A 22,291-nucleotide genomic window follows, 5' to 3' on the forward strand; every position below is an offset into this window, starting at 1 on the left:
CATAATTACTATGATGGGGGCTTTTTTCCTTCAAAAACATCCTTTTACTTACCATATCATACAGGTAGCAAATTTGGAATAGAATTATTTAGTTTCAGAGTACCTTACCTCTCTCAAGGTTTTTGTTAAATGTTTTCCCTACATATACACAGACACCTCTCTGCACATTCTAACAGAAAAAAAAAGGGAAGTTATAAATCAAAGTTATAAAACAAACGAGATAATAATGAACAAAGAACTGCTAATAATCACAAATAAGAATACTGTCTTTATTCATTATTTTCAGATTTTTCCAAACATTGAGTTTTCAGTATATTTCAAAATATGTATTTTTCTTTATCTTTACTCATTTCCAGATTTTTCTGAACATCAAGAGGTTTATTTCAGCATATTTGTAAAAATGTGGGGTTTATCTTCGGCGCAGAAGTATTGATGATACTGAACTCTGATAAGCTAAAGCATTTGCCTTAGCTTGAGGGGTTTAGTGGTGGTGTTTTTGTGTTTAATAGTTAAATACTTTCCCATCCCTGCAGAATAAACTGATCTACGGTTTTTCAGTGAATAAACAGGACATTACCTAGCTATTACACATTTTTCCCTACCTTGCATTTTTTGGATAAGATTTCATCAAGACAGCTGATTTTAACTTTGTGCACGTCTGATTCAGGAGATTAAAAAAAAATGTAACGTGCATTACAAGTTGCCTGTATGCAGAACAAAAGTAATTCTACCTACTAATACATGATCAGTATCTGACTTGTAAGTACATTTCCCTTCAAAAGGTTAATTTCCCTTCAAAAGGAGATAAACAGCTTAAACCTAGAAAGAATAACTCCCATTTTACTCTTCTTCAGTGTGTTTAAAAGCCTTACAGTATTCAACTTTATTATACTTCTACAACTGTAATAGCATTAATACAAAGTAGTATTACTCCTTTTTCCACAAATACTTCAGAAGAGGCACAGCATGAGAAAGGCTCCTAAACGGTTTAAAATTTGAACTAAGAACAGAATAAGCAATGCTTTGACATTCAGTACACTAAATCTTTCCTCACCACACAAAACTCACTAGTTACCCTTGCTGCCACTGCTTCCCATTCTGATTTATAGTGGAAGGATGAGACAGGAAACAGTGACAGGATTTAACTTTTTATATTAATGTCCTTCCAAGCCACTACAAACAGAAATTGAAACCCATCAACTACTTATTTTAATTTCTCAAAACACTGTTTTATCTGTACAGTTTCTAATGCACTTACATTTACACTGAGATTCGGTTATCACACCTTAGCAAGTAAGTGCATGTAGTAGTATGCCAGATAGGCAGAAGAACAAATGCTTTTACCTAAACTTCCTTCCAACTGTTTGAATGTGTTGGAACACCTCGTAAATACAAGTTTTTGTTTTATTTAAACAAAAAAAAGGTTATTTTGTTTAAATAAAAACAAACATTTTTTGTTGCTAGACAGTCACTCACTAAGATATACAACTTGATCACTTGTCTAGATTCTTAATCTGAAACAGTATTAATCCATTTCAGCTCACTGTATCCTTATTACTATACATATATCGTTCTCAAGTACTCAATCACAAGCATCAGTTAGACATATAGCTGGGGGGGTGGGGAAGCCATCCTATTCTCAAGAAGCAAGTATATGACAATGAGAACAGTTTCAATGAAATAAAGACCATACCTAAATATCTAATGGATGAATGCAAATCAAAACATGACCGCTAAATAGGGAGAGAGGCACCAGGCAGGGGAAAAATAAAATAAAATTTTGATGAGGCTATCCATCACACAACTGCATTCTGTATTCAGTCACGTGTCAAAAGCACAATGGAACAGAAGTGCTTTAGGAAAGCAGAACTGGTTCTTTAATAGCAATTACAAGAAAATGGGAAGAAAAGCCAAAACAACTAAAAGGCCAGTTTGAAAAAAAACAACCAACTGTGATTACTAGCTTATACCACAAAGACTTCAGAAATGCATAGCTGCTATTAGTTTCCCACTGAAGTAAGCCAACCGCAGTAAAGAGGAATGATTCCAGAGTAGCAGTGTTAAAGACAATTGTTCAGATTATAAACACAGAAGCTTGTATCAATGGAAGATTACATTAAGTGCCCAACAATATTAATGAGTTGTTCATTGAAGACATTTTCCATTTACAAGTACCTCTTTCAAAAAAAAAAAAAAATCAGTAACAGACTAGGGAAGCATTCAGGAACACAGCAAACATCTGTTAAAATGATGACAAACGACAAGATTAAATTTAGATGTAGTTCCATTAAAAAGATGATTCCTCTGCTGTTGCAATAATCTTATAAAAACCCTTTCATTAAATCACTTTCATGCTGATTCCTTTTTAATGCAATTTAAACTCATTAAGTTAAATGAGCACTCTTATTTGCAATAAGATAAACATAAATAGTGTTTTTATGCTTGCCTACCAGGTTAATCACCCTTTCAAAAATATTGGAGTTCTATCTGTTACAGAGTACTTACACATTTAGAAGTTAAGAGTTGGTTACTCTCTTTACTTGGATAAGTCGGTCCCTGAAGCACACACAAATAAAAGTACAATGTTTAACTTCTGTATTTTTTTCCACTTATAAATGCTAATACTCTCTCTCAGATACATTTTCCTACTGCTTGGATAAATGATGCAATTACAACAAAGACATTGTCCTGTCTTCAGTATGGAACACTAACAAAATCATTAAAAGCAGCTGTAAGAAATCCTAAGGCACTAAAAGAAAAATGTGATGTAAGGCTTAGTGTCACAACTAGCTGTGTATTTTGGTTGTCAGATTTCAGCTGGTGCCTCCATTTTTCCTGTTTGTTTTCACAATTGTCTTCTATAGAGCAAGAATTTTTTATCACAGATTGGGACATGCAACTCATCCTACCACCTTTTGCACCAGGTACATGAAAAGGGATTAGCTGAAGATTCTATCAAAGCACATAGTTTTTTGGAACAAATGACATTTTCTTTCATGAAAAGGGCCAGTGCAGGTACCTATTATCAGCCTTTTTCTTTGTGGAGTTTCAGTGTATATCCTCACTTATACAAAGAAAAGAAGATGGGAGTTGAAGAAATGGAAGTTCCGAGTGAAGCCACATAGAACTTTCCAGGATTGATCACAGAAGTGGTAACTACTGAATTTGCTTCTGCTGTGCAAGTTAAAAGCAACTGTAAACTGAAATTAAAGCAGTGTACACATGGCATAATACTACAGCAGGTTTAGGCCTATCTAAAGAGGTAAAAATTAATCCTTAGTCTTTTTATCTTCAGAAAGGACAAGACTATGGTCCTGTTACTTCAGCAAAGATGTGCGAGAACAGCTCTACAACAGTTATGACCCTTCTGAAGATCTCGGAACCACTGTGTGTTTGGGTCTGCTGCATTTACACATTCCTGTTTCATGAACAGCAGAAATAAGTTAGCAACAACGTGAGGAAACTGTATCACTTCTTAGGTTGACAGTGCTGCTAAAGACTTACCTTCTCCCTCATTGAGTTAGTAAACTTCCAGGCTACTAGATTGGTGTACTGGGGGTAGGGACAGCATGTTCTCTTGTTTCATTTCTAATGGCGACACCAGAACTTTCTATAAAACATTCAATTGTATAAAACAGTCAAATGCTTTAGAAATTGAAATTTCTTTTTAAAGAAAAGGAAGTACAACCAACCAACATTGGAAATGCAGCAAAAATTCAGCTAGAATGAGCAGGGACAGAACTTCTACAATTTTATGGCTGCTGAGTGCCCACTGACTGGCAGCTTCAAAGCAGATCAAAGAACATACTTGCACATCTCAAAGGATCAAGGCAGCCAGAATAATTCTACATCTTCATTTACAGGCTTAGCAGTGAGGGCAACTAAGAGAACTTTGGGACTGAGCCACCACTTACGTCTAACTTCAAGCAAAAGATAATCTTGCCTGGCCGCTTTTCTGTGCGGCAAAAATTTCAGCGCTTGTTGTTCTGGCACTCATCACACCCAGTCCACTTGATAAAACATTTATATTACTTCAAGGGATCCCAGTCACCATCAGCAGTGAATATAAAAGGAGACAAAATGCAGCCGATCATGCTTGTTACAGTGGCTAACCACCAAACCCAGAAATGTTTCCATTCCTTCATTAGGTAAGGTTATACAAGTTAAACTAGAACTGAATCAGCCTTGACTTTATTATCTTTGAAAGTTACATTAAGAAACAACCCTATCGCTATAGCACAGATCTCCTACCGTATTTACTATACCACAAGTGCTTACACATAAACATTGCTTGCATTAATCAATTAATGTACTTAAAGAACAGAGAGCAGTTATTTTTAAGGAAATCACTATCATAATAAAGTCACAGAAGTCAACAATATAGTTGTGCTTTTTTCTTAAGAGTAATGTGAAACTACACAAATTTGCTGTAGTTTGTAACATGCTATGTGATGACACCGGTGTCCCAATATCATGTCATTTTATTATATTTTTTTATAGAGAGAGTAGAAGATTTGGTCCTAAAGTTACTTCAAGGAACCTGGAAGACCAGAGACATACACTCAATTTTTATATGAACACTTATTGTTAGATATACAGTCTCAGATATGTATTGTTTCCGAAACAACAGAACTACACCAGCTCAGCTGTGCTGGTAATTGGGACACTTATTCATAGGTCTATCAGACAGAAGGTTAGAACATGGGAAAACAGAACAAACAGGAGTTTAAACAAATTTCATAATAGAAATTATGATATTTTCCAGCAAATGCCTTAATTACCATATTGTTCAGGTCTGCAACTTCCCCATCTACCTTTTAAATCCTCTACTAGCATATATTTAAGTGAAGTATTTATGCATTTAACAAAACCTGTCAAAACCTTTTATTTACCAATAACATTAACAAATTGGAAGGAAACGGCACACATGCTGTTTTAATACTAGGCATAAAAGTCAATGTTCTCAAAAACAACGTAGCTTGCATAAGGTAAGATGTCTTCACAGTATGGCTCCCACAAGAGGCTATTTGTTAACCACAGTAAAGTAGTATCTATAAAGAAAGAGATTCCTAAAAATAATTTTAATATAACAGTACCAGAAACAGACTAACCATGTGATGTTCAACAGAAGAAAAAACTCTCATTTATGTCAAAACATCTCTTCAATCTCTCCAATGCCAAATAAAGAAAAATTATACAATTGCACTAGTTACTGAAAAACTTGCAGAAACAGTCTTGCCCATTGGCATCAAATTTAAGCACAAAAAGTTTAGTGTGGGGTTTAGGTGTTGGTTGGTGGGGTTTTTTTAGAGCAAGGAAATCAGCGACCCAAGTCAGTCAGTAATTTGTTCCATACCAGTTATTTACCTTTTTGGTGCTTATATAAAGTACCAAATTGACTATAAAATACTCCTTGGTTTCTTCCAACCACACCAATTCAACACAGACTTTACCCTCTGAATCTGTATAGTCTATGGTATAGATATGACCCATGTAATCAAAAAGGCTGGATGCCTTGGAAGACAGTTCCATGCAGACTGGGGCACTGAAACACCAGAAGGGCCTTCCAATTTCATCCAAGAGAGTAACATCCATCACACAGCAGTCCTACAAACACAAGCAGAACAGATTCCTTCTGTATGCTATGGCACAGTAAGTAGATCTGTCCCTAATTTTAGGAGAAATATGAAGGGTTCAGAGAGCCATTTTTGGTATGAAGGTTAAAAACTCAAAATTCAATTGGTAGTGCTCCACTGACTACTACAAAGCAACAAATACTTACAACAAATACAGCTGGTTTCCTACAGACATCAAACACTGTTCTACAGAACATAGCACTACCAATCTAAATCAGGCATTGTTTCTTCAGTTTAAGCCTTTTACAGCTGTGTTTCTCTATTATTCCTGACCTTACCGTTCAAATTATGATAGTCCTTTCAATATGAGAGAAAGTTAAGTTTAAACTCCAGTGCTAAACCTGTATGAAAGCAGCAATGTTTGCGAAGATATTCAAAAAGACCACCCTCAAGGCAGTGTGCACACACAACAGTTACCCTTACATGCCAGCTGTGAATGAAAGTTGTACAGCACTTTTTGAATGGCTGCAAGCTTCAGTTTCCAAAAAGGTAATATTAATAGATCTTTCTACCTTCCAAATAATTCTTCCTTTTAAAAATTCCTGAAAAGATTTCTTTAGAACACTACACAATTACATCATTTTATAATGCTAAAGTTAGGATGCCAATTCTTGGGCACTTGCAAACTGGTGGTTTCATACAAGCCTTAAAAGCATATGGGCTGTTTGTTGTCATTAATATCAGCTGTTACCTATGCTCATGAGTTCTGAATCACTAAATGAATCATATTATCTTAATTATGCTGTATATGTGCATTACTTCCAGGAGTACACTATGCTCCAAAAGCATAAACAAACCAACATCACATATTTCATGCCAAAAAAATAATTTGAAATGCTTTATTTCACTGCACTACATAGTTGTACTTCTGTTGTTTTAACATTTCTTTCACTATTACTGTACTTCTGCCAAACAATGCAGAACAGATGGCACAAACATGAGGTAATGTGATACATAGAGTTTTCCTAAGTTTGTTACTGTAGTCTGTGATGAAAACACAAAATTCAAACCAAATCTGATTATCATTTAGTAACATATGAGCTATAAATTTACTTGAAACAAGAAAGAATTGCTATTCTCTGGTTTGACGTTTTGCATATCAAAGCCGAATTATGAAAAGTAAAGCAGGGTGGCCTAGAGTGTTGGGGTGCAGTTCCCATGTACTTCTAACTATCTGTACTTCAGCAATTAATTTTTTTTTAAAAAATACCCAGAAGTGCCAAAAAAAAGTTTTGGGTTGTTTTGGGTTTTTTTTTTCCTTAGAGTATTGGACAAAATTCAAATAAAATCAAGGCAGTGGCATGTTCTACTGCTGTGGCTGATTTTATTTGGCCTTCACTTGCTTTAAGAGTTTGAGAGATTTATGTTAAAAGCCAAATTGAATTCTACCCAGAGCTATGTGTTGACATGTGCAATCTCTCACCACAAAACAAGGGTTTAAAAAAAAAAAAAATAATTGACATTATTTATTTTTTCCTAGAAACAAATATTCACTATAACTTATGCTGTAAGCACATAGGACAGAGCTAAACTAAAGACTACAGCCATAGCTCTCTTCCCTCTGACAGTTAATTTCCCCGATTTTTTATTTGTTACTCATGATTATTTTCATGGAAGAAAAATCCTGCCAAGCAGCCATAAATCATACAGAATCATGGATTGGTTTGGACTGGAAGGGACCTTTAAAGATCATCTAGTCCATCCCTACCTTCCACTAGATTAGGTTGCTCACAGCTTCATCCAACCTGACCTTGAACATTTCCAGTGGTGGGGCATCCACAGCTTCTCTGGGCAACATGTTCCAGTGCCTCACCGCCCTCATGGTAAAAAACCAAAATTCTTCCTCATGTCCAATTTAAATGTACCCTCTTTCAGTTTGAAACTGTTGTGCCTTGTCTTGTCACTACAGGCCTTGGTAAAAAGTATCCCTCAGTCTTTCTTATAAACCCCCTTTATATATGGAAAGGCTGCAATAAGGTCTCCCTGGAGTCTTAATTTTCTGATAGCTGCCTAACTCAACAGCAAGATTTCCTACCTCCTATTGTATGCTTTTCACACAAATGAAGCATATTCTGTAATGATGTGCTAAGATCCCACTAACTTTAAGCATGCAAACAGTTCTAACAAAATTAATGGGATACACAATATAAGTCTAAAACTTTTCAGAAGCCTCAAAAAAGCAACTATTAGTCATTATGGTTCTCAATGGAACATTCATGGCAATTAATAAAAGACACCAAACAACTGCCTCAAAAACATTTTCTTGTTAGCTCTTATTCCTTATTACCCAACATATAATACTTTTATTAAAAGACATAGGGGAAGGATTTGTTGTTCTTTTGAAAACAAACACCCAACTCAAAAAAGCTTAGTACAAAAAAAAGAAAAGGCAATGAGCAAACTTGTCACTATGCAAACAAGGTATTTGAAGAAAAAAAATTGCTGTGAATGGAAACTATAATCCAAGCTCAAGCGTAGTTGATGTTTCCAAAAGAAACTAGTAGATTACTAAGTTTTAAGATATATTTTATATTTCTCATTGCATAGGAAAGCTGACTGACAGTGTAAACTATACAACAAGTACATGAATGTCTATGAGCAAAACAGTACGTTACCACTCTGTATTCCACTCCACACTTATGCAGGATTAGCAGAAAAAACTAGTTTCATTATTTATTTTTTCCAAAGTAAGTGCCAAAATTGAAATCAAGTGTTGAACCAGATCATTTTTCAGTAGTGCTTAAGTTACATTTATCAGAATTTTTGGTACCTCTGAAATATTCATGTAGCTGATGTACATTTAAAAATATGTGCCTTCACCCTATTGCAAAATCTACAGAACCACTCTCAAACTTTAAAATAATTATTTTAGGAGTTTTATATAAGAGAACAAGTGAGAATTCCTCTAAAACACAGTTAATCCAGCTGACCCATGTACATGACTCAAGCTAGGTGCTGATTGCATGAATGCAGACTGTAATTACTGCCTGTACCCATTGGCATTTTAATATTCTCCAAGAGTTTCTAACTTTCATTGCACACATATGCTACAACAAAACTGCACAGTATTTCCCCAGGAGTTCAAGACTTACTGTCTGTAGAAAATACAAAATCAAAAACCCCCACAAACAGCACATCTGCACCAAATTTTTTGCCCAGCATTTCCAAACACTGCTGGTTTGTCACAGCATCTTTGCTAAGTAGAAAGCACTAGAGTCATCACACATGCATAATAGCTCTATCATGCAATTTAGACTCTAAGACAGAAAGGACACAACTTTTTTTTCTCATAATTCACATCATATTTGCAACAAAAACATTTAAATTAGTATATTTAGGATGCATAAATATAATCCTATTTTGAGATAAGCATTTCTGGAAACAATATTTTGACTGACCTTTACATTGCCTTTAAATACATCTGTTTCCCAGGATAAGCCAAGTGTCCCAATAAGAGGCAAGTGCTTCGTATTATCCTTGAAACTTACGACTGTGAGCCTCAAATATCCATTTGCAACATCACCTGAAGATATTAATAATATATAACATTACTACAAATGAAACTAAGCCCAAGTACACTGTAAAGATGCTCCCTGCTTCTCTCCATGTCTTTAGTTTCCTTCCACTCTCCAATAAGGAACCTTGACAAAAGCTAGGTATCAAGCACATTATAGAAAATTTAAGTTGTAGTGCAGGACTTTGATTCTGTGATCCACAGTAGAAGCAGCAGCTAAAAAAAATTTGGTATATTTGAGTATAAAAATCTGAATTGCACCTAAAAGACTTAAGCAAGGATGCAGGAGTAAATTTCACATTCAATATTTCTGTTTCATGCCACCAGTGCCTCCATCACTGCCCATCCCCCAGAAGTCAAGCTCAGCACATAACACATGAAATAAATTATGAGATACCCACACACACCCCCACATTGAGGTAACTCAATCTTACACAACAGGGTACAGGGATAACTGTCAGTCCTCCCTGAAAAGGATATCGCAGCATTTAAACTGACAAGCATTATTCCTTGATTTGAATCAAGTTTTTACGTTATGGATTTGTTAATTTTATAAATAGTTTACCAAAGCTCACTTTCATTTTTTTGACAGAATTATTAAGGTGGGGGGTGGGGGGGTGGGGGTGGGGTGTTTTGGTTTGGGGTTTTGGGGGGGGGGGGTTGGTGTGTGTGGGAGGTTTGGGGTTTTTTGTTTGGTTGGGGGTGGGGGGTATTTATTATTACACACAACCCTATTTCTTTGGTATGTCTTCCTCTCCCCTCAGAAAAGATCAACATTTTTTAATTGTTCCTTTTAGTTGTTCCTTTTTCCCTTACTATCAGAAGGCTAAAGTTAACCAGGGAGTCCAAAAGTCTAATTGTTATAATATCCCCCAATTATAAACAGGATCTCTGACTACACACACAAAAAAAAAGAAGTGCACCACATTGTGACACAAGCAGATTTCTTACTAGGACTTCCCTTAAACAAATACCCTTGAACAAGGGATACTCTCTTAAAAAAGAAAAAAATCCCAAACAGAAGCACTAGAGACCTCAAAGAAAAGAAGAAAAAAAACCAAAACAAAAACGGCAAACAAACAAAAACACCCAGAACAGAATTAAGTATCTAGCACTTTCAAGAGACAGACCGGAAGGGAGACAAAGAATTCCCCGGAAAATACTGTCTGAATCCAGTAGCAGGGCCTGGATGGTAAGCTGGTAACTGAAGGGGCTTGTAAAGGTTTAAGATGCAAATGGCAAAAGTGAAAGAAGAGAAGTGTTTTGCCTGTGGTTCTTCAATCAATCCCAAGTAGCAGCATGAGACTGCAGACAGAAAAAGCAGCATGAGAAAGGCTAGCTTTAGGTTAAAAAGCTAAAGCTTGTGTGAAGGAGCAGCAAAAGCCTTTGCCTGGTGGCTGCTGAAAGCAGACAGCTGGAGGCAAAGTGACAGAAAGAGAGCCCACAGTCTACCAGAGAAGCCAGAAACCTCCAAATTGGTACCATGGGGCCAAGCAACTCTCAAGAGATGCCTGGCCATAAATCAATGCTGGAAAGACATCACTCACAAGCAGGGAGTGAAAGAATGCTTACTGTGTGGAGGAAGCAGCCCAACACATGACAGAGGACAGAAGCAGCAGGTTTTTCAGTACAGACACAATCTGGAACAGAAGTGCGAATACAGTGAAACCAACACAACTATGCCCAGGAAATACTTTATATGGTTGAAAGAAAATGCATCACTCCAGACAGTGACACCCACTGTCCTTCCAGTGAAGTCCCAGCGAACTCAGAGGAAAATGTAAGCAGAATTCAATTTCAGGATCCAGCTCAAACTGCAAAAAAAGGCTATTAAGTTGATACCTACCCGAACAGTTCAGTTACAAACCTCAGTAAATCTAAGCCAATTACAAGATTTCATTCAAAACAGAAGTATTTCAGATAAACAGTCAAGCTTTACTGAGTGAACACTGAAAGCCTGCATTTAAAGTTGAGCTTTTATACAAGAGACTTTAAACAACATCAAGTCAACAAGCATTTTTTCCAAAGGACCACTCAGTTACCTGCAATTCAGATTTGAATGGAAGGAGTTATTCCTTTCACTCATTCAAAAGAAATGGAATAATAACAGACTGAAAAAAGCATATTGGTAATAAATTACTGAAGCCCAGGACACCACTGGTATTGCATGGCATTAATAACATGAACTGGTGCACTACCAGATGGGTCACCTGGCTAAGGTATAAGTTATAAATCCCCTATGGCAGTTATTTCTTAACTTTAAGCCAGAATGGAAATAGGTGACACAGATCAGTAATCTCAAAGTTTATTATTCATGGGTTAGTTAATCCAGTCTTTATAATTTTTTTTTTAATATAAAAGCTCTGTTGCAGTACTCATATCCAGAAGAAAGAAGTATGCCTAGAAATTAGCAAGAAGCACAAAGTGCTAAATACTGAAATCTCATCTTCCTCATCCCAGTCACATGACAAAAGAAAATTAAAGGGCAGAGCACGCTATGTTAAACATACCAAGGGAACCACAGAGGGAGCAAACTGGACAGGGCTTTCTACAGTCTCATCTAGAATTTTTTCATTATTCCCTTATAGTATCTAGTCCAGAGTTTATGCACAACACGTATAGCAGCAAAGCAGCCTTTTAATCAGTATAGGTTACAGGGAACAAGTATTTCCAAATAAAGGGAGTACCAACATAGAGAACATATATCATTTAGACACATCTCAGAGGAAACAAACAAATAGCTTAATAGTTCAAAGGCACTTGTTTTAGCTAAAAGCCAAGCAAGTCTGCCTTGCTAACCAAGCCTTTGTTGCAAGTTGTAATTTGATTGTTATTTTGACAGGGAAGACTGTGCTTAACACTAATTCTGGTGGCAACAACTACCCTTAACATGCCAAAACAGTCATTTAAACTCACAAATTCATCATCAAGGTCAAGCAAAACCATGTCAAATACATGATGCCATGGTTTACAAACAAATCTTGAAAAAGTTCTAAACACACAAAAATGACCCTTAATATTTTGCCAGGCCAACACATCAGCAAGGAGTAACGCTGAAAAGTCAAAGCTTAGACCACCACATGGCTACAAAGCTATGCTTTAAAAAATTGATAACCTAGGTAAACATATTTCAAGAATGTTTATTAAAAAGCTAGATGTACTATTCATGGCTTCTATGAGTCATATGAAAAGCCTGTCACAACTTCCTGAAAACAAGAAAAGTTTTCTAATACTTTCAAATTTAATTTGAAAGTATTTAGTGTATTCACCCTACAGTATCTGTCAACAAGACCATATTACCAATTCTGTTTAAATGGAAGGAAGTATAAAATAAAATGCTAAAAAGCAACCAAAACAGAGTGGCAAAACAGTTAGATACTGCAGTGCAAGTATTATTAACAGGAAAAAAAAAAAAAAAGATCTGAAGCCATATATACTCCATCCACTTGGTTCAATGAACTGCAATGTAACGTCTGTAATTTAATGTTAAGAATTTTGCAGAAAGAATTAAAAATAAAGCAGCAAAATGAAAGACAACATTAATAAACACTAATAAAAGGAGACAACAATAAAAATAAATGTGAACAAATAATTTGGTTATTCTGCAGATTAACAAATGGGCATTGTTAACCTAGCAGTGTCTACAGCTTCCTAATGGAAACAAATATATAAAACCCCAGGATAACAGCAGACAACTGATCTGTGTCTCAGGTCGTGAAAAGCGTCATTGTCACGTCACATTCACAATTTAAAATAAATCTGGATCAGTAGAGAATTTTAACAAATAGCAAGAGTTCTTAACTATGCCTGATGCTTCAGAGCCCTCCCAGAAAAATGGGACAAACAGTATCATTAGAACAGAGCCTAAAACCAAAGTGCAAACCATTAAATACAACCAGCTTGGATAAACCTACACTTTTGGCCACATTCAGAAACATCATGTTTAGCAGCAAAAGCAGAGTGAACAACAAATTACCGCAAAGATATGTGACAGCAGACAGCCATAAGCTGTCTCACTACATCATTTTTGAACACCAATTATAGAAGAAATCAAGCATTTTCAGGAAGGAATTATTGTTCAAGTACATGGAAGAGACTAGATGACAAATGAGCTTATTGCCTGCACAACCATGGCTTCAGCTGGCTGATGTCCTGTGAGAGCAGAATCTAGCTGCTGTCATACTGCTAAAGGACATAAAACCAAAACATTTCAGAAAACACTCGTGACCATAAAACAGATTCTCTAACTAGCAAAGGGAGACGGCATCATGACTGTAGCTCCTGGACATTTGCTACAATTTGCATAAACATCAGCTTAATCTTTAACAGAAGTAGCTTCTAAGTGGCAAAAAGGGGTATCAACAAAGAAAGTGTGCCACATACTGCTTTCTCTTGTACAGCTGTATTGCTAGGAGCATACAATTACCATTTTAGAACACAAAGCAGGACATCCAACTGAAAAAAAAATTTTTTTCAAAAAAAACCCACCCAAAACCAAAACCCCAACCCTCTGGCCAATTTGCAGCGGGAAAAAAAAAAAAAGAGGCTATAAAGAGGACTTCTGTATTAAACAAATACCTCAGGAGAGTTTCTACACGGATAGAATTTCACTGAAGTTTTACCCTATTACTCTATTTAAAACTTGGAGCTTTTTGGGAATCTGGAAACATGCATGTTCCAAATTCAGAGGACTAAAACACTCTACACTGTGCACAAGGCTACAGTCCAAACGACAGTTCCTGAAGTCATCAAAGACAAATTTAAAAAAAAAAAAAAAAAATTGTCCTAGGGGAATTTGTTCTAACACTGTAAAAGCACTGAAGCCTGATAACAGTGCCCTCTACTGTCTTCAAAAACAGTATTTTCTGAAATCAACAGAAAGCTCATCAGTACTGTTACCAGAAAAATTCTGCAGTGTTTGATTTTAATTGTTTAATTTGAAGTTTAATGTTTTAAATCTGTCTCTGCTGACAGAAAGACAGCTGTGTAGCTGTAGGCCAGGTTGTGTGAAGTTAAGTCAAGAGAGATTGCCCATATATTTTGCAAAACTCTACTACAATTATGAAATTGGGCTGTACATGAACAGCAAGGACAGTCAATCATGTCTCATTAAAAGAAATGCTAAGAACTGAAAAAAAGTAGCAGTTAAAAACAGTCACCAAAATTTTTTATTACACAATGAAAGAATGTCAGAATAGGCAACCTTAAGTTAGCCTAAATATAAGCTATAAATCTTAAACTTCACAGTATCTTTTACAAGTATATTTAAATAATTAATATGCCAATGCACCTAAAGTATATTTGAGAAGAATTTTACTGGAAAAGGTCTCCAAACTTTATGAGGACAAAATCACTCTCTCTTATAGTATACAAGTGGAATGAGTATCAACCTGCACCAAAAACTGTGCCACTGCATTACTAACTCAGCACTGAGCTGAACAAAAATATCCTGACAATCTGCAGAATTTACCATCTCAGGCCTGACACTGTGTCAATGTAACAGCAGATAGACTTTCATATAGAGCAAGCTTATGACACCGTACAACACACCATGCTGATATTAAAAAAACCACACAACGAACAAAAAGATAGCTTACTCTTAAAAATCCATTTCAATTTCTCTCCTTAAAACAGAGATATTGGATATAATAGAGAAAACATAATAGCAGGGATCATTTTAAAAACAGACGTTACTGTTCTGTCAATTCTACCTCTTCTGCAGAAGAGGCTCCTGAATTTTTCACACAGGTAGGTGCAGCTCCCACCATGGATATCTAGATGCATATTGTAGCCATGCAGTCCATATTCTGGATCCACATCATCCAATACAGGTTCACTAGGTGGAGGGTCATATTGACTTAAAAAAAAACCAACAACAGAATTAAGCAAGTGGGAATTACTTAATAGAAAGAGATATGCTAAATAGCCTTACACTGAGACTATCATCTTAGGAGAGGTTGTAAGAAGGGGAAAAAAATTATTAGAAGATACAACTTCTCTTCTTTACTAATGTTTTTGAAAATCAAACATCTCTAGTTCATCATATTTCTTTTCAGCTGTCTAATACCTCTAATCAGCTAGCCAGCCTAGCCAAACGCAGAGAATATGGCAGTCAACTTTAAAAGGTACATCTGTTAAACTCAAAAATATGGACTTGTTTACACATACACGCATATACATACAAAAAAATAAATCTAAAAGCCAACTAGCTATGGACTTATCTGGAATAACAGTTAATGAATAATTGTGTCTGTGTTTAACCTAGAAGATAAACTACCGCACACAAATGAGCATAAGAGCCCAAACACCTGAGGCAACTGAGCAGCTTCTACATAGCATCCTATTTGGTAGCAAGAGAGACAGTGTTAAGCTTCACCTTCTGTGTGAAAAGAGCTATACTGAGTTATAGAAGGCACATAAGACTAGCAGTAGATACAACAGTATCTGAGCAGAAAGCTGAGGAGGTAAGCTGGAGGGAAAATAAATCCCCAGAATCATCCTCTAAAGCTAAAAAACTCTCTTTTAAAACAATTTACAGTGTATAAACAGATATTATATTATACACCGCAATATACACAGATACTTCACAGGAAATTCACCTAGTTTTTCAATAGGACTGAAAGATAAATGCAGGCACCTTAACAGTTGACTAGAATTTTTCTCTCCCCTCTTACACAGCTGAAGATTAGTTTCCTACTGCCTCAAATGTCTCCCTCTTTTCTAGGTCTTTCAGATAGGAAGAAGGAATTAAAAAGTACTTGTGAAAAGGAAGAACATATGGGCACTATACTTTGAACTTGCTCAATACATCAAGCACTAGTACACTTGTGACTAAATTGTCTCCTTAATATCATAACAATGGCAACATTTTAGTATGAAAATACTTCTACAACTTTGTATAAAGTTACTATTGTTTGTATTAAACAAAAATAATTACTGCCTAAATATAAACTTCTAACCAGAAGCCAATTTTAACTGTAAAACTCACAGACTTTATTCAAAAGGTTACCTTTATTAACCACAAAGGAGAAACCAACACTTACACAGTAGCAGAACCCAAAGTGCTTCTCTCAAGAAGTTGATGATAATGAAGACTCACCAGAACAAAAGCAATTTCATTTTTGTCCTGAAAATTTAATTAAAGTAGATGTGTTTTCATCTAGAATATTTTTTCCCCACAAGGTCTTCCTGAGCGTTAAAATTCATAGACAAATGCTGCTGCTTATTACTCTGGCAGTTACCGTAATAATGTTAATAATGGTTTACTTTAACACTTAAGACTCCTATAACTGCCACTGTCTTTTCACAAGAGTACAGAATGTTTGTAAAAGATCACGGCATCTCTATATTATGGGGAAAGGGAAAGGAAAATAGCTATGCCAGGGCAAAAGTTATCCGCCGCAATCCATGCTTCTCTAGCTTCTACCTACCACTTTAAAATGGACATCTACAAAGGGTCAGCTTACTCCCAGCAACTAAACACCTAAACAGCAAGCTTATGCTCATATTTAAGGAACTACCAGGAAAGAGGACTAACATCAGTGAGGAATACAGAGCTATTCAAAAGAAACACTCAATTTCAAAGTAAAACGCCAGATGTCTTCACCAGATCACGTACTGATAAGCCACTCTTTCTATAGGCCTATATAGCTCAAAGAAAATTTCAGAGCTCAGTGTGAGAATTAGACAGAGGTAACGGTATCTATTTACTTCAAGAAGACAAACTGCTAGGATTTGAGCTCCTCACCCCCCCAAGAAAAATGCATTTAAGTCCTACATTTGCAAACATGTAAGTCAACAGCAACATTACTCACTGCCAGCAGTTTATTACTGTCCTTAAAAGCGGGCAACTATTGTTTTCATCTCTCTGGGTTACCAAACAAAGTTGTAACCTCTACTTGATTTTTTATATTTTTCTTTTAGCTACGCCTGTACTTTTGTAGTGCAAAATTACAGCTATAAAAAATACAATGACAAAAATTTACGAAACACATACAGTCTTTCTCTATTCAAATACCAGAAGGCCCACATAATCTGTCCTTGGTTGTCAAAACTACTAGCATCAACAATTTCTGTTACACAGCTGAGCTATGTGTGAAAAAACAAGATGTGTAGCATCTGCAATATTACACCCATCTACAGATAACTGCCTAACATTACTCTGCCCACAGAGATGATAAGAACAGCTGTTCAGAAAAAATTAAGCAGGAAAAATACAGTAGACTGAGGCACACTATGCTTCAAAACTCTGTGAAATGTAGTTACAATTGAACCATTTCCAGGTGCTGAAAGAGTTTTCCTTCCAAGCATGGTAAGGGGTAATGTGCTAGCAAGACCAGATACACCAACACTGGAACACCAATCTACTGAACTTCTGAAGATAAAAATGAAATGGCTACTCACTTATTGGAGCTTTTCATAGACTGAGACAACCCATAATAGGCTCATGTAGGTCAGCCAGTCTCAAGATTTCTAGAAAATGGACCCTTTTAAGTAAAGGGTGAAACATATATCCCTTCTGTCGTTTAAACAATTCTGGTGATTGTGCACATTGAGGTAGCCAAAGTTTCCAGCTGAAAATGAGACGCAGCTTAGAGCAACTGTTCCCAGAGTCCCTGAGGGAAGTCCCTTGCCAGTGCCAAACAATGTAGGTCTATGTCATTAACATAGCTGGGGGAGGAAGAAAGGGCTGCCACCTCTGAATTCAGCCCAAAAGCAGAACATCTGAAGTAGACTTCTGCTCTAAAGGAATCTAGATCCTTGTACTTCAATACACACTGCGACCTTGGTGTCTGTCTGAAGTTGCATATGGTTAGGTGCTCTGGAAGCCTATTTCCAGTGTTCCACACTGCTCTTGAAAGACATTCATCACTACACACAGCATACAGAAGCTAGCCACTTCACTTAGACACTTAATACCAAGAACTGAATATCCCTGAAAGCGCCCCATTTACAGCATTCCTACAGCTGCAGCAGGATATGACTATCTAGTGATGTAAATTAAAGGAAACTACTAGCAAAGTTGCCTTGTGGGAATTCATCACTTCCAGCAATGGCGACCGGGCAAGGCATGAGTTGGGGGAAGAAGCACACCTCTCCTCAAACTGTTCTATTTAAAACGTCTTTAGGATATCAAACTTTGGCATGTGAAGACTGTAAAATAAATACAGCAGAACAAACAAAAAAGATCAGTACGGTATCTGTCACATAACTGTTCTTTTAAGTGGATTTTTTGAAAATTACAGACACTCCTGCCACAGCTCTTTAGAATATAATCATTCATCAACTAGCTGTCCCCACCTGGATTTTTCTGTTGTTAAGGTGAACAAGTTCTTTCAAAATCCAAAGACTAAATTAAGATGAAAAAAAAATCCCCAAAGCCCCAAACACTCCAAAAACTCCAAACTACAAGGCAAAAGAATCTGATTCTTCAAGTCATACTAAAGTACTGAAAGAAAATGTTATCTTACCTTCCAGACTCCTACTAGGAGTCCTGGATTCAGGCTGAAGAGCTGGACAAGTTTATCAGCACCAATTGCTACACTACTTTCAGTCAGGTTAGCAAGATGGTACTCAGCAACGAAGGAACGTCGACGAGGTCTTTGAAAAGAACATACGAAATACAGCAACAAGACTATGTCTCCTTATTTTTGTGAAAGTTCAGCCTAATTTCATCTTTAACTCTTTAGTCTGACCAACAACACATGATGAAAACTGCTTTGAAAGCATTCAGCACAGCACACACAGTCATAAACTTTACTTCCAAATACGGCATACTAGCAGGATCTCAACACCTAGCAAGAAAAGAAACAAAAGCCACCATAGAGTGGCTTGATATACCACTTAAAAGAAAAAATGAAATGCTTGCCCAATATTTCCAAATAGCCATAGAATTACTTTATCATTTGCTTTTAATACTATGTTGGTACTAGATTGAATCACTGAACATTTTTCAGTATGAAGCAAGCTATTAAGTAGGTAAATTCTTCCTCCACAGAAGCAAAATTCCAAGGAAAGGATCAAACTGTACATATAATAAATTAAAACCAGAAAGCTTCCTCTAACAGAAGCTTTCAGAAAATTATTTCTAGATTTTGCCTGTAATTAAAACAATTTAGCTACATAATACCCTTTAACAAAAAGTGCATAGTTCACAGGTATTCTTACTGGCTAACGATGCATAAAGAAGAGCAGAAAGCAGCGTCTGCGTTACCTTTTCAGAATGGAGAAATAATGCTTTCTAAAACCCTTTGCAGACTTTAAGCTCTTACTGTATTCAAAACTGTTCCTAGATACCCCAAAAGTATCACAGTAGTATCACCTACCATTATACACATCATATACAAGACAGCAACTGATGCATTACCTTGAACTGTAAGATTTGGGGCAGGGATGGGACATCAACCCTTTCCATCTTTAAGTAAATCAAGCTGGTATAAACAAAGGGACTTTCCCAAAGTCCCTCCACTAGCTCCTTATAGTCTTAACATTCTGGTATTAGTGAAATCATTACATTCATGTGTATTCACAAGCTCTAACAACTAACAGTTTGTGAAACAAATACACTAACTGCCTGCAAGTTTTCTTTTACTATTTTCTATATATGAATCATCATCTTGGTAAAACAACTACATTTCCCACGTAATTTAACTGCAAGATTTGTTCAGCTGACTTTACACAAAAGGCTTCTCTTGATTTCGGTTTTGGTTTGTTGGGGTTTTTTTAGGCAAATAATTCGCTTCTGCTTGAGGAACCACCATTTTGTAAGTGAAAAACAATTCTCTCTTTTCAGAGCTCTGCTGCAAGGGGTTTTGTGTAAGAAGCATGTAGGTGATACTGCATATACTAAAATGACTCATAGGACACAGGCATATGGAAAATCCCTTGACAGCAACAAAATACATACACACCTCAAACACACACTTCTAAATTAAACATCCTTTATCAGAATATAATGCCAGAAAAATATTGTATGTACTTAATTTACAGAACAACAGCTATCACACATTGTGCTGTGGACTAGTTTTTTTTTTTATATGCACATACTTATATTGTACACACAGTCACAAGTTCCCTAAATTCACATACACACCTATCAGACAGGAAAAAATAAACATTAGTAACATAGATTATTCAATTGCAGCCATCTAAACATTAACTGTTCCAATCTAAATGTCTCACATTAAATTGTGCTAGATTTACATGTTTGTTTTGTTTATTTGTATCTATGCCTCAGATTCAACTTTCCAAAGCAGGACCTATCAGTCTGTGTCTTGCATGCTAGAAGTGACATTAACTTATGAATTAACATCATAGCTTGCTGGATTATAACTATTTCTTGCTAAAAAATTCTACCAATGAAGAGAAGGACATATACTTCGGAAGAAACGCTACAGAGAGGCTTTCTAAGAAAGGAGAAACTTGTTAAGTCAAACCAAGGTTAGATAGCTCCTACAGCCACATAATCAACCAGTTGCACCAAAAAAACCTCAAAAATCCTCTGTAAAAAAAACTCACCCATTCTTCCTGGGAGCTCTGCTTTGGTCAGGAAGCAATGGCATAAGTCCGAATAGTTTTAGGGTTGACAGGATGTCTAAGCATGGCCAATTTGTACCATACCAAAGTATAGCAACAGATGTGTCTTTAAATGATAGGTCTGCCTTCTCCATTACATGTTCCTTTCCATTTTTGTCCTTTAGAACAATTATCCAACTCAAGCCAGAAGCTCTGTTATTTAGAAATTGAGAGGGGAGAGAAATGTTTAAAAAAAATTCTCCAAGTGACAAAACTTATATGCTTCCAACAGAATTTTTAAATTTCTACTAACTGCTATTTATGTTTCTCAGGCTAGGTCATTATAAACTATCATTGTTTCTTCTCATTATGATACACATTTCCATATCCCTCCCAGCATTTCCAAAGCTGTTCATACTCTGTACATTGTTCTCAAGTAAACATAATCTGTGACAAGGTATTTCTTACTTTATAGCTTCTTTGGCTTTACATGGAACACCTGTATAAGAATCTACAGGTTTAACAAGTTGCATTACTCTAGTTTTGACAGCAGCTATTTGTTTGAAGATGTATTCTTTCTTCCAGTACCCAGGTTTTCTATCATGTAGAACAGTACAGCCCAATGAAACAGTTTCTGTCTGTTCAGACTTCATTTCCCGAATTGTCCTTTTTGGTTGAAAACAACTTGAATAGATTTTCAGCCAGATTCCACTGAAAATAAATTTAAAGAGGAAAATTGTATAAATTGCAAGAATAGTTACTTAACTATATGCATGTTAATATTAATTATATTAAATATAAATATTTATTATAAATAAATATTAATTATATGCATGTCTCAGCTACCTGAGCATGTTAGCAGAAAAATAAAAAGTCCTAGATTATCTGCAAACTGGGCTCGATCTAAATCTAAGTTTATAGAAGACCAGAAATTATAGCCACCTAGGTACTAGTCCAAAAAATGCTGAGGTGCAGTTGTACACTTTCCCTATTTTGACCTTCCAACAAGTCATATGAGGTCAGTTTCCCTGGTGCAAACATGAAGGCTCAGGAACCAACAGATGCTAGATGCCAGCATTTCTCATGGGCTTACTAGGTTATCTCAAAGAATATGGAATCTCTGAACACATTTCTTGTTCTGGATTATACATACCAAATGAGATCCACTTAATGACTTCCTGCTTTACTACAGGAGGGGGAAAAAGTTATTCAGTCAGTTTTTACAATAGGTTGATAAGCATCTCAATTACATATACACAAAATGTTCGACTAGTGCTCCAAAAAGTAAGATATTGGGAACTTCCCACCGTTTTACACCTCTCAACAGCAGCCTAGAGTATGCACTTTTCAAAAAGCCCTCCTTCCCCATATGGTACTACTTCCTTCACAGACACTCACTGAAGCAGATTAAAACACAACAAAACAAAACAGTAGATATCTGAGAGAAAGCTATCGTGAGGAAACAAAGAAAAGGTAAGTCTTGCTTGTCTTCCTGAAAATACAGGATCCAGGTTGAAGCTCTGAGACAGCACAGCCATACTCAGTGACTTAAGTGAAAACTGCTTAAGGCTAAGCAGTGAGTTTTGAAAATTCCACCCCAAAGCAATGATGCATTCTCCTCACACTA

The 22,291-nt window shown here is 36.2% G+C and overlaps 1 protein-coding gene across 3 annotated transcripts in view; it reads right to left on the bottom strand.

The window, feature by feature from the left end:
• Window positions 1–248: 248 nt before the first annotated feature.
• Window positions 249–22,291, bottom strand: part of FBXO15 (F-box protein 15) — a 30,666-nt gene continuing 8,623 nt past the window's right edge. For 2 of the 3 annotated variants that reach the window (XM_055705493.1, XM_005431989.4), the window contains exons 4-10: window positions 21,133–21,375; window positions 20,668–20,877; window positions 18,621–18,750; window positions 16,194–16,276; window positions 14,862–15,007; window positions 9,035–9,159; window positions 249–5,607 (exon numbers count right to left, since the gene is read on the bottom strand). In XM_055705493.1, the coding sequence (XP_055561468.1) occupies window positions 5,338–5,607; window positions 9,035–9,159; window positions 14,862–15,007; window positions 16,194–16,276; window positions 18,621–18,750; window positions 20,668–20,877; window positions 21,133–21,375 (1,207 nt within the window). In that variant the 3' untranslated portion in view covers window positions 249–5,337. The remainder of the gene's footprint in view (window positions 5,608–9,034; window positions 9,160–14,861; window positions 15,008–16,193; window positions 16,277–18,620; window positions 18,751–20,667; window positions 20,878–21,132; window positions 21,376–22,291) is intronic. The other variant, XM_055705494.1, reaches the window with a different exon arrangement.

The sequence above is a fragment of the Falco cherrug genome, chromosome 3 (genome assembly GCF_023634085.1).
Source record: "Falco cherrug isolate bFalChe1 chromosome 3, bFalChe1.pri, whole genome shotgun sequence".
In the NCBI taxonomy this organism is placed as follows: Eukaryota; Metazoa; Chordata; class Aves; order Falconiformes; family Falconidae; genus Falco; species Falco cherrug.